The 16,158-nt window shown below is 43.9% G+C and overlaps 2 protein-coding genes across 2 annotated transcripts; one reads left to right on the forward strand and one right to left on the reverse strand.

Annotated features, from left to right (window-relative positions):
* Window positions 1–1,592: 1,592 nt before the first annotated feature.
* On the reverse strand, window positions 1,593–11,320 carry nectin1a (nectin cell adhesion molecule 1a; the record flags this gene model as incomplete). The annotated part of the gene is made up of 10 exons (XM_083908964.1): window positions 1,593–1,904; window positions 3,535–3,598; window positions 3,693–3,825; window positions 3,908–4,059; window positions 4,807–4,924; window positions 5,001–5,182; window positions 5,278–5,395; window positions 6,595–6,853; window positions 6,934–7,046; window positions 11,269–11,320. 10 exons carry the CDS (start codon window positions 11,318–11,320, stop codon window positions 1,593–1,595), a joined length of 1,503 nt encoding a protein of 500 aa, XP_083765090.1.
* A 1,476-nt stretch (window positions 11,321–12,796) lies between these two features.
* LOC310944488 (uncharacterized protein) lies at window positions 12,797–15,473 on the forward strand. Its single transcript, XM_083910284.1, has 4 exons — window positions 12,797–12,893; window positions 13,908–13,973; window positions 14,044–14,370; window positions 15,039–15,473. The coding sequence occupies exons 2-4, from the start codon at window positions 13,931–13,933 to the stop codon at window positions 15,134–15,136; spliced, it is 468 nt and encodes a 155-aa protein (XP_083766410.1). The 5' UTR covers window positions 12,797–12,893; window positions 13,908–13,930; the 3' UTR covers window positions 15,137–15,473.
* The last annotated feature ends 685 nt before the right edge of the window (window positions 15,474–16,158 follow it).

The following is a 16,158-nucleotide window of genomic DNA, read 5'->3' on the forward strand; positions in this document are numbered from 1 at the left end:
AAATCTTAGAAACTGTTTTCCAACTTTATGCACAACGTGTCACATGATAAAATACTATTTTCTTTTTACTTTTAACAAAAAAATCAAAGGTGAATATTGATCACAAATGTAAAGTATGACTTCACGTACAAATACATGCTGTTCTCTGTTTTAAAGACGGTGGAGAACGGAGCGCCTTACCCTCGCTGTCCGTGGCGACGAGGCTGCTGCGCAGGAATAGAAAGGTCAGCCCTAACAGTTGGGCCACCATGGTATCATGATGATCCTGAGTCCAAGCGCCGCTTTAGTCCAAAAACATGGCGAGCGAAGCCTTTTCCAGCGTCTTCACTGTGTGAGAGAATCCAGCTGCAGCCTCTGACTTCATCAGACTGAGAGTAGGAAGAGAAACAGGCTCCTCACTAAACTGATTTAGACCTCCATTATTCATGGAGTTTTCCTTTCTCTCCATGACTCCGTCCTCAGGGTTAGAATAACACGGTGATACTGAGCTCATCTATTTTTCATGATGCCACACATACTCAGGAGTGGACAGGTCACACACACACACACACACACACACATGGATATTCTGCACATTAAAAACACTTCAGTGTTTCTTTTCTTTGGTGAAAGTGAAAAGTGTTTCCAGCAGATATAAAACCACAGTCACGCTGGATTAAAGAAGGATTTCTGTCTTTTTAGATTATTATTTGCTCTTTGCTTGTTTCTCGACTGAAGGATAAAGAAAAGTCTGTGTTAAACACACACGAGGATGAGGATGAGGATGAGGATGAATTCACTGCTGCCGAAACTGGAAAAGATTTTCATTTCAGAGTTCATGCGAGGACGTCAGAGTAAACTCTACTGATGAGATTGGGATTAGGATTAAATAAAGATAAAGATAAAGATTTATAAGTCTTTGGGTTTGAATCATCATCATCATGGTGTCAGGAAAGACTTTATGTTTGAGAGTTTGTTAAGAGAGAAGGTCGAAGCGCTGTTTGACTGTGTAACGTGAGACCTTTGTCATGAATGAATGTAGAAGACGGATCATCTTTCTTCCCTGAGCTGCAGCCACAGACGCTCTGTGTCGCTGGTTCATGTCAAACTAAAAGGATCATCTAACTTTATATTTCATATATAAATATGAAGATGTGTCTGTAATCTGCTGACGACTGAACTCAGTCAGAATGAATGAATGATGTTTGTTTACATTGTTTTATTTAAAGTTCATCAGTTCATCCAACAACCAGTGTCAATGAATACAAAAAGAAACCACAGCTACCACAAATATAAACATCACATTTAGAAATGGACATCAATGTCAAATAAAAACAGATATAAAAGAGTCAAAGTACAGCTGCTGAGTACAAACAGTAGGAAAGTGTCATGTTTGTATTCTTTATATTTCTTAGAAAAGGTAAAGTAAGGGCTGGACCTTCATCCATTCATTCATTCATCCATGCAACACAAAGTCAAATCATTTCAGGCTAAAATGATTTTCCCTTTTTCAAAACGTAACAAAGACAAAAACCAGAGAAAAATGTCCAACAACAAACAAACAAACGCTGTCTTTTGTCTTCCACAGATGTCCACGTCACTCCTCACGTTCATCAGACGTATTGTTCTTTAGGAAACGTGTACGTTGCTGCTCCTGGAGGAGGAGCCAGACCTGGGACTGACGGGTATTTAAAGATGGCCGCTGTGTGTGAAGTCGGGGAGAAGGTGTTTTTGGGCGTGTTGGTGCAGCTGCTGTTGGTGGTGCTGGTGGTTTGTGAGGACGGGTAAGGGTGCTGAGGCAGGAAAGAGAGCGGGGGGTTGATGGGAGGGGAGTACGCTTCAGGGTAGTCCTCTTTGTTACAGGCCAGTCTGTAGCTCACGTAGTCTGCTGTGTTTGGAAGCTCCTCGTAAAAACGGCCCGAGTGCTGCTGACAAACAACCACACAACACACACAAGTTTACTTCTTCAGTCTTTATGATGGCCCTGCAGCTACTTCACACAACAGATGGAATCACTGGACACCTCAACTTTGTCATCAAATCCGGTCAAAATGAAAGCAAGATCTTCAGTGTCCTGTCCACTGTTCTGTCATCCTGAGACACAACAGATGAACACAGTCAGCAGAGACACGTGATGTCTGCTTTATGAAGCTGCAGCAGCTTTTAGTAGAAACTCCATGTCTCCATGTCTGAAACCATGTCTTCTGTAGTGAGCTGCAGGAGACTGGACTTCAGTTTGAAGACGTTTAACTCTGGTCTGGAAACTCTGGAGACTCTGGAGACTGAATACTATGGAGACTGAATACTATGGAGACTCTGGAGACTGAATACTATGGAGACTCTGGAGACTGAATACTATGGAGACTCTGAAGACTCTGGAGACTGAATAGCCTACTATGGAGACTATGAATACTCTGGAGACTCTGGAGACTGAATACTATGGAGACTATGAAGCCTCTGGAGACCCTGAAGCTTCTGGAGACTGAAGACTGGAGACTCTGAAGCCTCTGTAGACTGAATACTATGGAGACTATGAAGACTCTGGAGACTGAATACTATGGAGACTCTGAATACTCTGGAGACTGAATACTATGGAGGCTCTGAAGACTGAATACTATGGAGACTGGAGACTATGGAGACTCTGAAGACTGAATATTCTGGAGACTCTGAAGCCTCTGGAGACTGAATACTATGGAGACTATGAAGCCTCTGGAGACTCTGAAGACTGAATATTCTGGAGACTCTGAATACTCTGGAGACCCTGAAGCCTCTTGAGACTGAAGACTGGAGACTCTGAAGCCTCTGAAGACTGAATACTATGGTGACTCTGAAGCCTCTGGAGACTGAATGCTATGGAGACTCTGAAGAGTCTGGAGACTCTGAAGACTCTGAAGACTGAATACTATGGAGACTCTGTCTGGAGACTCTGAAGACTGAATACTAAGGAGACTGAAGAGTCTGGAGACTCTGAAGACTCTGAAGACTGAATACTATGGAGACTCTGTCTGGAGACTCTGAAGACTGAATACTATGGAGACTCTGAAGACTCTGTCTGGAGACTCTGAAGACTGAATACTATGGAGACTGAAGACTGAATACTATGGAGACTCTGAAGACTCTGTCTGGAGACTCTGAAGACTGAATACTATGGAGACTCTGAAGAGTCTGGAGACTCTGAAGACTGAATACTATGGAGACTCTGAAGACTGAATATTATGGAGACTCTGAAGACTGAATACTATGGAGACTCTGAAGACTCTGAATACTCTGTAGACTCCAGAGACTCTGAAGACTCTGTCTGAATACTCTGAAGCCTCTGAAGACTAAGGACTCTGAAGCCTTTGGAGACTGAAATCCTGTCTTTTCCCTGTTGAACAAAGCAGCTCCTTCATCCTCTGACCCAGTTCCACGTTGTTGGTTTCACTTGAGTCCAGGTGTGAGAGCGGGTCGTTCAGGTCACCTGAGAGTCTGCTGTTGTGTGAGAGTTGTTGACCCTGTTCAGCTCAGGATCTGTCAGAACCAGTTTATTTAACATGATAATGATATGGACTTTACCTGAATATCTTCCCCCGGTCTTTTCCTGATGGGCTGAGCCAGCTTTCTGGACGGGGACGAGTTTCTGGAGAAGAAGTAAAGGAGAATAAAAGACGACGATCAAAGAGGACACGGTAAACCACATTAGAGCGAAAACCTGAGTCACGTCGATGACGTACGAGGAGTGCTCTTTTCTGCTTCTTATTTTCAGGATCAGCACCGTGATGGTGATGCCCATGAGCACTCCGGCAGCCAGTAACAGGGCGATCACACTGATGACGTCACTGGTCGCAATCTGTGGAAGTGGTTTTTCTAAGATCCAACAAACACCAGAATTACTATTATTATGAACTATATGAGTGAGTCACAGTGATTATCCTGAATGATCGTTCACCTATGATGCTGACGTCCACAGAGCCCGACTGTGTCCCGATGCTGTTGGTGGCGTCACAAACATACGTTCCCTGCAGCTCGTACGTCACCGGACCTTTGAAGCTCAGCACGTTGTCGCGGATCTCGGCGCTGCTCGGTATGGAGCCGTTGATCCTTCATCAAAACAGAAGAAATTAATTATTCATCATCATAATAATAATTAGGGCTGAACAATTAATCGAAAGCGCAATACAGCTTACTGCAATTTTCGCAGTATTTGTTCAAGCCAAAATGTGACAAAATATAAGTTTAGATTGCTCTGTATATGTTTCTTACAGAGCTGCTTTTTGAATGACAATGAGAATAATGATGTAAAAATGACCGTTCCCTGTGATATCACCAATCATATCGCAATCGCATTTCCTGTCAAAATAATCGCAATTAGATATTTATTCAAAATCGTTCAGCCCTAATAATAATAATAATAATCATAAATATAGTAGTTCCTGCACAGATTACACGACTGAAACTAACGTATATTTGATCTCATCTTGACAGTTCAGGTGAAGATGTTTTCAAACTGGAGATCATAAACAAAGATTTAGACAAACATGAACAGAAGTGAAAAAGTTGAAAGTTAGTTAAGATGCTTTATGTTTGCTGCACATAATTATTATGATCATAATATATAATGCATCCAATATAATACTAAGATGATCCACTTATGTAATTGTATATGAGTTAAATACACACAGTCATCACTTGCTCAGCATCCGGTTCACCTGCTCTAATCTTTGACCTTTGACCCCTGACACTCGTCTCGTTTTCTTCCACATTATTACAGAGAGTTTTCAGTGACAGTGATGGAGGTGAAGAAGATGTTGATGTTTATAATTAAATTTGTGTTTGTGTTTTCCTCACAGTCTCCACTGATACAGAGAAACAGCCGGGTTAGCGTCAGCCAAGCAGCTCAGCTCCACGTTCTCTCGGTTCAGATACCAGTTCCCGTCAAAGCCGTCCACGGAAACCTCCGGCTCATCTGGTACACACACACACACACACAGTTAATTGTCACTTCCAAACACACTGCAGGTGAAAGACATGAGGAGACTTACACTGAACATCCAGCGTGAGGCTGTCGGTGAAGACCTCCTGGTTGTAGGTGGTGACACAGGTCAGCGTCTCTCTGTGAGTTTCTCTGCTCGGCACCAGGATGTAGTCGCTCTGCACGGTGAACGTCCCGTCGGAGTTCCTGAACTCACGAGTGCTGACCTCTCCTGGAACCTTTGCCTCCCACCTGTTCGCCACAGACCAACCAGAGTCACACAGTGACACAGTGTGAACAGAGAGTCAGTGAAACTCACGTCATAGCCGTCATCATCACATCCACACCTGATCACGCCGGCTGGTTTCCCGTTGGCACAGACGCAGGAGGCCACAGGCGTCCTCAGGTTGGACGAGCGAGCCACCAGAGTGGGAGTGGACAGAGTCATCTGAGTGGTTGGACGAACTGAGGGAACATGAACAGTAACCTCAATCAAACATAGATGTTGCTTTTCCACCTCACAGTCCCAGCTCGCCTCGCCTTGCCATGGCACGTTTTTTTTTTTCCTCTGATCCATCAGTGATAGAACCTGGTACCTGTTGGGTTTTTTTAAGTTCCTACCCTGACGATGTTTAAAGGTCACATAGAGTGGTCCTGTTGCACATATATGTCAGTTATGGAGGTCTACTTACATACATTAACTTGTTTTTATGGTCAAAAACCTCCTAGCTTCTGTAAACGAGCCGATAGAAATCCACTTTTCTGACGGTGTTTCCCAACAGCGAGATTTGAGACTCAAATCTATCAACCCGGAAGCTCTCAGAAGCACAGCTCCCCCCTTTGGAACGGTGGATGCACTGCTACTCATTATCGAAACATTGTTTTAACAGTGTTTAAAAATAGCTTCTTCACGACTCCCCGCCGCAGTCCCTTTGACTACCTTAGACCGTGGTCAGACCCAGAGTCAGAAGACACTGTCGCTCGTGAAACACCTCCACAACGGACGTTATTCTTCTTCTGCGGTTCAATGTGCGCAACCGGATGTGCCCGGACTAGTGCCCGGAGCAGGAGGATCCGTAAGCGGACCGGGTTTTTTCAGAGATCTCGCTGAGCCCGAGATTACAATAAACACAGCGTTCTCAGCAGTGGCTGAACTGTTTGTTTAGAACCTTCAGGGCTTCATAAACAAGGTAATGATGCAGATACACACTAAAAAAGCGTTAATAGGAACTTCCGGTCTAGTTCTGCTTTAAAGCTCCCATAGAAAGGAAGTTCCAATGAATGCCATTAGCTCGTTTATGAAGCCCTAAAGTTTGAAAACAAACACTTCAGTCACTGCTGAGAACGCTGGGTTTTATTCTATTCTCAGGCTCTGCAAGCGCAGAAAAAGAAAGTCTGGAAACGTGACGTAAACAGCGGTTCTCCTGAACAGCAGATCCTCCTACTCCGGGCACCACTCCGGCCTCTGATTGGTCAGAGAGTGTTGTCACTGAAGAGTCATGAGCGCCACGTCAAAGACGACAATGTCAAAGTGTAGATTTAAGTTAAAAAGACTTTAAAACCCTGAAAACATTTAGTGAAGCACGTTCAGTGACTGAGGCGAGACGGGACTAAAAGACTGTGATGACACCTGTACCGTCAGATGTATACTGTATGTGCGTTACCGTAGACGGTGAGGTTGACGGCGTTCTCTCTGTTCCCAGCAGGAAACGTGGTGTATTCACAGATGTACATGGACTCGTCGGCCAGGCGCAGCGAGGAGAAGGTGATGGTGGTGTCTTCCAGGGTGGGAGTTCGCCGCCTCACCGCCGCGTTCTTAAAGGTGACGCGGTCCCTGTAGGCGGGGGCCACGGACACGCCCAGGGAGGGGTTGGCGATGGCCACGTTCTGCTTGGTGCCGTTGACCAGTTTCTGCCACGTGACCTTAAAGAGCGGAGCGCGGTGAGCGTGATGGCGATGGCGATCGGCTCACAGGTCAACACAAACATCCACCATGTAAATACCTGTGAGATCTTGACGGGTGGAGAGCTGTTGATGAAGCGACAGCGCAGATCCACCTTTGAGCCCACAAACGCCCACTTCCCCTCCTCCATGTCCACGGTCTGGCTCTGGATCCCTGCAGCAGGAGGGGTCACGTGACAGGTGAGCTCAGGTCAAAGGTCGTAGGGGATTAGAGCCGGGTATAAATAAGCACGACTGTTGTCACTCACGTACTGATCCTTTAACTTAAATCCACACACTGTGAACGCTCACAGAGATTTTATTTTAACGTGACAAATATATATAGACTATTGGTCTTATATATTGCTAGTATGTGTTTGTGAGCCTGGGGCTGATTTCCATGTTTGTGTTTTATTATTATTATATTTCTGTGTTATTAAGAGCAGAGTGCTGATGAAGTGATTGATTGTTCAGTGCATTAGTGCTTTAGTCTGTGCTCTCCAGACAGAAACAGCCCATAATAAACACCTCAGGCTGACACAGCAGAGGTTACACTGAGGTTCACCCCGAGGTTCACTCAGCATAAAGCTTTCAAATGAATCAATAAATAAAACAGAGCATGTGTGTGAGAGATTCTGCAGGAATAATACTGATATACACAGTATATATGCATATACATATATGTATATATATACACATATATATATATATATATAGTGTGACCTCACACGGCCACATCACAATACAATTGACACAATTTACAAAGATTCATGAACCGTGTTCTAATGTTAATTTAAATCCTTGTGACTGACGCGATATAAAAGCCTCTCTTAAAATATAATATTCAATAAACAATGGAGAGAACAGTGTGTGTGTCTGAATGACATTTAAAACATTCTCTAACAATAAGTCTCATAAATGTCAGCAGGTGTCCTGGAATCATCTCAACTCAATATGAGATTGTTTTATTTGAGACTGCGTGAGAGAATCTTAAATGTCACTGAATCAGCTTCATCATCATCATCATTCACAGCAGCGTCACCACATTCTGTCCACACACAAAACAAACATACAATAGTATTATTTCAAAGAAAATGCATTTGCATACCACACATTAATTCTGTGTCATGGTCCATTTTTACATAATCTATATATAATCTATACAAACCTGCAAATACAAGCTGACTTTACTACAACAGTTTAATAGCTTTATACTGTGTGTGTGTGTGTGTGTGTGTGTGTGTGTGAGAGAGGAAAGAAGGCCAGCAGTGAAAGTAGATTAGAGCATTTAGGAAATGAAAGTGCATCTGTGACAGCACCAGGCTGATGATTTTTATGATTCAAAAACACTTTATCTGAATGATAATTGATGACAAGTATGTGGTTAAACACTTTTAATGAAGAAGACGTTTAGTTAATGTTAATCTAGTTCTTCTTATCAGTGTATGTGTTACTCTGTCTGAGTTTCATAAACTCTGAGATGTGATATTTTTATTTAGGTCAAACAAACAAACAGTAAATCCATCCTGTGTGCCTGTGTTTAAAATGACATTTTATCTCTGACGGTGAAAGAGATTTTTAAAAAGTTAAAGTCTCTGACAAATAAAGACGTGATTTATGCTCAGTGAATGAAAAAAGGACAAAGTGAAAGAGTAAAAGCGTAGAGAGGACGTCAGAGACTGAGCTCTGCTGATAAACTGATTACAGGCTTTAGCACAGGAGAGTCCGTCCATGCTGCTCTGTCCTCCTGTCCCTCTGTCCCCCTGTCCTCCTCCTGTCCTGTCCTCCTGTCGTCCTGTCCCTCTGTCCTCCTCCTTCCCCCCTGTCCCCCTGTCCTCCTCCTGTCCCTCTGTCCTCCTCCTGTCCCCCTGTCCTCCTCCTGTCCCTCTGTCCTCCTCCTGTCCTCCTGTCCTCCTCCTGTCCCTCTGCCCTCCTCGTGTCCTCCTGTCCCTCTGTCCTCCTCCTTTCCCCCTGTCCTCCTCCTGTCCCCCTGTCCTCCTCTTGTCCCTCTGCCCTCCTCCTGTCCTCCTCCTGTCCCCCTGTCCTCCTGTCCCTCTGTCCTCCTCCTGTCCCTCTGTCCCTGTGTCCTCCTGTCCCTGTGTCCTCCTCTTGTCCCTCTGTCCTCCTCCTGTCCCTCTGTCCTCCTCCTGTCCTCCTGTCCCTCTGTCCTACTCCTGTCCCCCTGTCCCTCTGTCCTACTCCTGTCCCTCTGTCCTACTCCTGTCCCTCTGTCCTCCTGTCCCTCTGTCCCCCTGTCCCTGTATCTCACACACACACACACGTTTCTTTTGTCCAGACGACAGGAAGTGACCTCATCCGTCCTCCTGACAATAATAATCCATTAACAGCAGCAGTGATGTGAACCAATGCAGCAACACAATGGTGATATTGTTTCACAGCAGCATCACCATGTGCTCTCTTTACTTCCTGAAAGGATTTCCTCCTCCTCCTCTGTTCATTTAGTTTTAAAGGTTTTGTTGAATGAGTGTGAGGTCACAGAGTTAATTTTGATCATGACATCACAACACTGAACATGTTGTTTATGTCATCTTTAAATGTGACTTTTAATCTGAACACGATGTCTGCAGAAGATGATAACATCTGTGTGTGTGTGTGTGTGTGTGTGTCTGCTGTTAAACTATGTCTAATTTCAGCTTCTCTCACATGGTCACAGCAGAAGAAGAAGAAGAGGAGGTCAGAGATACAAACTAACAAACAAACACACAGAGAAAAAGATGAGAGATTAACTGTTTCAATCTGTGATTGATCTGGGATTACACAGTGTGTGTGTGTGTGTGTGTGTGTGTGTGTGTGTGTGTGTGTGTGTGTGTGTCTGTGTCTCTCTCTCTTCGGCCCTGTGAATTAAAATGTAAAGAAACCTTAGACAGAAGAGAGAGAGACTGTGTACACACACACACACACTCGTATGTGTATGAGTGTGTGTGTGTAATCTGTGTGACACTGCAGGAATCCAGAGTGTGTGTTTGGCTGCTCTGTTCAGCTCACAGGATTACGATGACTGCTGCTACTGCATCTGTGTTGTAGGACATGGAAGGAGAATATATATATATATATATATATATATATATATACACATATACATATATATATAAGTTCCATTAATAGTGAAGAAAATGATATAGTGATATATAGAGTGTAAGGTTTAAATGAATGAGGGGAAACTGAGGCTGAAGAAGAGTGAGTTAACAGCAGGATCATGACCTTTGACCTTTCTCTCCGATAAATCCTGCACTTTTAACGTTAATGTTTTTCTTCAGTTATTATCACGTTCACGTAATCTTTGATATTATTATCATGTAACAACGTATCGTGAGTTACCCTGTGATTCACACCTCTACATACTGTATATATATATATATTATATATGAACATATAGTACTGTGTCTGTGCAGTAATCCTCTGTCTTTGGTGTTTTTGTTGGAACATAATTGAAAGAAGAAGAAAGATGAACAGAGAGGATGACAGGGGAAAAGGAAGGGTATGATGGAGGGAGAAGGATGCTGTGTTTGTGTTGGATTATTTCATCTGTGGAAGCGGTATTATCCTCCAATTATCTCTGAATCAGAATCTTTATAACCATTAATAACAATAACTGAGACAGACCCTCACACATGTCAATTACACACAAGTCCTGCTCCACTGTGGTTGTGTGTGGGGGGGTGGGTTACTGGTTGAATGAAAAAAAGCAATCAGAGCAGATGCAGCAGCTCATACATCCATATGGTTCACACACACACACACACACACAGCTATAACTGTGACGTCAGCTTAGTGTGATTACACCACTGCACCTGTTACAATGTTACACACACACCCTCACCCTCACAACTAAGTGCCTAACCTTAACCTTTACCCTAAAACCAGGTCTGAACCCTGAAAAAGACCTTTTTAAAGGTGTCAGAATGTGAAGAAACAGACAAAATGTCCTCACAAAGATAGCCTTACAAGAACACACACACACACAGGTCAGTTTGAAACGATGTGATTTCGGTTTGAAACGATGTGATTTCAGATCAGTTTGATTTGAAAGAAGTTAGAGACACAAATGTCTGCATTTGAAATCATAAGAGATCAAATCATCAATTTTTAAAAGAGTGTGTGTATATGTGAAATATAGTTTCATCTGTAATGGGTCATAAATATGAACTAAAACAGCAGTAATGATCATTAGTTTACTACACACACAGTGATGATGATGATGATGATGATGATGATGATGATGAAGCTGGTGTGAGGATGGCAATATATAATATATGTACACGTGTACGTAAATATATTAACATATATAAATACATGAATATAAAATGAAATAATAATCTGTTATTGTACTGTAATAATAATCCTACTTTTCTGTGTGTGTGTGTGTGTGTGTTTACCTGGAACAACACAGGTTGTAACGAGGAGAATCCACACTCCCGTGTATTCCATCCCAGAGTTTCCAGCTCCTGTCTGTGCTTAAATCCCCGGGGGGTGCGCTCGTTTCCTCCACCTCTGTCCCGGAGTGAAGTCCCAGCAGCAGGAATCTTCAGGTGTCACTCATCACTCACTGTGGAAATCACTCTGTGTGTGTGTGTGTGTCCCTCACTTTTTCTTTCTGACCTCCCGCTGAATGAATGTTGGCCGAGCTGCAGCCGGACAACAGTCTGAGGCTGAGGCTGAGGCTGATGCTCGGGATTAAGCAGATTAACGCGTGCACAGATTATCAGTGAGATTGGCTGAACCCGGTCCTGAGCGTCTGTGCTCTGTGTCAGCCCAGCTCAACACAGGGGGAGGAGGAGGGAGGAGGACACAGGATGGATCAAGCACACAGGGGTGTAGATACAGGATTCAGGAGCACCAATGATGCACAGATTAACAGATTAGATTAGATTTATGGACGTAGAATTGTTTGTTTTTCAAAATGAAACAAAGCGGTGTTTCCATTGAACATGTAACCACTTCTAACATGACACTAAATAATCTAAGTGAGAATAATCTGCTTTATATGCAGTATTATCCTGTTTTAAACGGTTTGAATACATCTGTGCAGAGTGATTTGCAGATGTGTGTGAACCTCAGGAGTGAGAGACAGTGTAGGCCGGAGACAAAGAGACAGAGTGTGAAGGTGAAAGAGGAAAATGATGGAGGAGGAGGAACAACCACACGTCTGTTTGACAGAGAAATGGATTCAGACGAGCGATAAACAACATAATAACAGGACTGTGTCCATGTCAGGACGAGATCAAAACAAAAGAGAATACAAGGTCTCTTTATAGCTTTATATAACATGTATATATATATATATATATATATATGCACATATATATAACTTTACAGTGTGACATCATTTGATGAAAACAGAGCTTGTGTATTTATGTGATGATAAATCACAGTCTCTAAAGACTTTACACGGTCCAACACTGACACCTAGTGGTGAATCTGTTTTGTGCCTTTTCTTCGGCCTGCAGGTGGCGACAGTGAGCTGCTGTGCTGGGATGACAGTGCTAAAGAAAAACACATTCCAGCAAAGGGAAGTGGCATGACATTCATTTATACAATCACAGCACTGTTTGGAACATAAATGACATCATTCTCTGTGCTCCTTTATCTGCACAGAGGCTTCAGTGACACATATAAGACACATCTTTAATGTGCAGGGGTTAATAAAGAGAAGCAGACGATGATGACAGGAGAGTTCTGGAAAGAGGATGAAGGTGAGAAATGAGGTCATTACATCTCATTGGCAAAAAAAAAAGAAAAACAATGACGCTGACCAAGAGTTTTTCACTCAGCAATGCTGTCTGCTCTGTGTCCTCTGTCAGACACTGCAGAGGAGACCGACCAATCAGCACTCTCTGCTCCACCTTCAGCGACGCCCACTCTCCCTCCAAATGTGTGTTGTTCCTTCAGAGCTCTTCAGACTCTGAGGAGGAGGAGGAGGACCAGCACCCCAGGATCCTCTGTCATCACCACCAGGAGCTGCTGCTGCTGCTGCTGAATCACCATCACATCCTGAGAGCAGGTGAGTGACGCATCATCAGGACCACAGGCAAGACCAGGGACCAGATCAGGACCAGAGACAAGACCATGGACCAGATCAGGTCCAGAGGCAAGACCAGGGTCCAGAGGCAAGACCAGGGACCAGAGACAAGACCAGGGACAAGACAAGGGATCAGATCAGGACCAGAGACAAGAGCAGGGATCAAAGACAAGACCAGGGACCAGATCAGGACCAGAGACAAGAGCAAGGACCAGATCAGGACCAGAGACAAGACCAGAGACAAGACCAGAGACAAGACCAGGGATCAGATCAGGACCAGAGACAAGACCAGGGATCAGATCAGGACCAGAGACAAGACCAGGGATTAGACCAAGACCAGAGACAAAAGCAGGGATCAGATCAGGACCAGAGACAAGAGCAGGGATCTGATCAGGACCAGAGACGAGACTAGGGACCAGATCAGGACCAGAGACCAGAGACCAGAGACAAGATCGGGGACCAGAGACAGGGCCCAGATCAGGGATCAGATCAGGACTGTGAAGGCTGTGCTAGAATCAGACTGTAGTTGAGCAGACATGAGTCTATGAGTTTATATGATGTAAAATGACAGTGTGTGAGACTTATTAAAGTGTGTGTGAGACTTTTTAAAGTGTGTGTGAGACTTATTTAAGTGTGTGAGACTTATTAAAGTGTGTGAGACATTAAAGTGTGTGTGTGTGAGACTTATTCAAGTGTGTGAGACATTAAAGTGTGTGTGTGTGAGACTTATTAAAGTGTGTGAGACGTATTAAAGTGTGAGGACAGAAAGGACAGAAGACATCTGCGTCATGTGATCACTCTGTCCACTTCTAAAAACAACAATCAGAGTGAATCTTTAAGAAACTGTGATGCTTTAGTTTGTTTCCTCTGCTTCATTCTTGTTTTCAGTTGCTCATCATGACCTCACCATAATCAGAGAGCGCTCAGTCAGTTTGTTTGGATCTCTGTGGATCCTCCTCCTCCTCATCACGTGTGTCCTCTCTTTGTCTTGTACAGTTGTTGGATGGTGATTTTCCATCATGCTCACGTCTGTGTGTGTGACTCTGTTTGGAGTTCTGGGAGGTAAGAAATGCTCATACTGAATAAACCAGTAAATAACGTGGTGAATATGAACAACAATGCTCTTTCTCAGTGCTGCTGATCCCAGGCCAGTGTGAGCCCATCTCTGTGTGCATCGAAGACGACCGCGAGCTGAGAGTCGACTGTCGCGTCGACGCCAAGACCAACAAATACGACAACTACGAGTTCTCCTGGTCGTCTGGGAGCAGAGAGTCCCTGATCAACACCAACGTGTCGGGCTCTTCTGCAGAGAACCAGTTCAGAGACAAGAGCTACGTGGAGCAGCTGGAGCCTCACGGCTTTAGGATGAGGCTGAGCGGCTTCACCGACACTCTGCCGCACAACAGCACCTACATGTGCAAGATCAACGGCAAGTTTGCCACAATCACCATGGAGGCAGGTCGGTGTTTGTGTGTGTGAGTGTGAGTGTGTGTGAGTGTGTTTGTGTATGTGTGTGTGTGTGTGAGTGTGTGTGTGAGTGTATGTTTGAGTGTGAGTGTGAGTGTGTGTGAGTGTATGTTTGAGTGTGAGTGTGAGTGTGAGTGTGTGTGTGTGTGTGTGTGCGTGATTGTCTGAGTGTGTGTTTGTGTGTGTGTGTGTGCGTGAGTGTGTTTTTGTGTATGTTTGTGTGTGTGAGTGTGTTTGTGTGTGTGTGTGTGTGCATGATTGTTTGTGCGTGTGAGTGTGTGCATGAGTGTTTGTGTGTGCGTGTGTGTGAGTGAGAGAGAGAGAAAGAGTGAGTGTTTGTGTGAGAGATAGTGAGTGTGTGCGTGTTTGTGTGCCTGTGTGTGTGTTTTTGTGTGTGAGTGTGTGCGTGTGCGTGATTGTGTGTGTGTGTGTGTTTGTGTGTGTGTGTGCGTGAGTGTGTGTTTTTGTGTATGTTTGTGTGTGTGTGTGTGTATGTGTTTGTGTGTGTGTGTGTGCATGATTGTGTGTGTGTGTGTGCGCGTGTGAGTGTGTGCATGAGTGTTTGTGTGTGTGTGTGCGCGTTTGTGTGTGTGCGTTTGTGTGTGTGTGCGCGTGTGTGTGTGTGTGAGAGCTTTGACGTGGTCTTTTCATTCTCTGCAGATCAACTGGCTCCGTGTTCAGCCGTCAGTCTGTTTGTGAAGAGCTCCTGCGTCTGGATCGTCAGTCTGCTCCTCTTCTTCTATCACTGTCAAAGCTAAAGAGACACAGACACTCGTCTGACCACGCCTGTCTGTCTGTCTGTCTGTCTGTCTGCCTGTCTGCCTGTCTGTCTGCCTGTCTGTCTGTCTGCAGCAGATATTAAACAGCATGAAACCACAGGCTTCACTTATCTCCTCCTACAGGCGCTGAACTATAACTGACATGTTTTCTTAACTCTCCCTAACACAGAATGACAATGATGTTAGGATGACTCAGCAGAAATACATAAAGGACAAAGCGTATAAACCGTGTATTCTTGGATGTCTGCACATCTGAATAACTCGCCGAGTTAATGTACGTCGTCTGGACGCCGCAGTGTTTGTTTTCAATAAAGAAATGTGTTTTGAACTCACAGGAGGACTTGCTGTGGAGAGTTAATCATGACAGATGATGCCGCTCGGTGATGACTAGGCATATTTAAAAACCACAAAGTGAAAACTGGCCTCAGCAAAGTGCACAGCAGCGCTAGTAAGAAATGTTTTCCTGTGTCTTCTGCTTTTAATAAATCATACTGAGTTTCAGTATGTGCTCAATACTAAAGAAATAAACATGTGTACAGCCATCGTCATCATGATGTTAAAACACTTTCTCTGATTTGGCAAAGTCATGTGGTGAAGACAGAGGAACGCTGACTGAAGGATGAAGGACAAGAGACAACAAATCAATAAGAGAAGGGAAAGTATGACGCAGCGATAAATCACACACAAGGAAGGACGGAGAGTTTTTATTCATGAGCCGCACGTTTCAGAAAAACAGTATAAAATAGTCTTCAGCAGTCACACACAATAAAACTTTTATTTTAAAGCGGAAACATTAACTTTTAAGAGAAATCACATGACTTTTAATTTGAAAAAAACAACACATTTAGTCATTTAGTAATTGATAAATAAAAGATTAACTGAAATATGCAGCCTCATATTTAGAATGAAATATAAATAAGACAGAATTCTGAGATCAAAGTCACATTGTTGGACAGTTCTTCTCAATCTGGAGAGCTGACATGGATGTGAGTGGGTGTTTC

Source organism: Microchirus variegatus (assembly GCF_963457635.1).
Source record: "Microchirus variegatus genome assembly, chromosome: 2".
In the NCBI taxonomy this organism is placed as follows: domain Eukaryota; kingdom Metazoa; phylum Chordata; class Actinopteri; order Pleuronectiformes; family Soleidae; genus Microchirus; species Microchirus variegatus.

What these genes read in the sequence shown, in the direction of transcription:
- LOC310944488 (XM_083910284.1), top strand. Translation starts at nt 13,931, where the DNA reads ATGCTCACGTCTGTGTGTGTGACTCTGTTTGGAGTTCTGGGAG. An exon ending in TCTGTTTGGAGTTCTGGGAG is followed by an intron (nt 13,974 to 14,043) that starts GTAAGAAATGCT and finishes GCTCTTTCTCAG; the next exon opens with TGCTGCTGATCCCAGGCCAG. An exon ending in CACAATCACCATGGAGGCAG is followed by an intron (nt 14,371 to 15,038) that starts GTCGGTGTTTGT and finishes CATTCTCTGCAG; the next exon opens with ATCAACTGGCTCCGTGTTCA.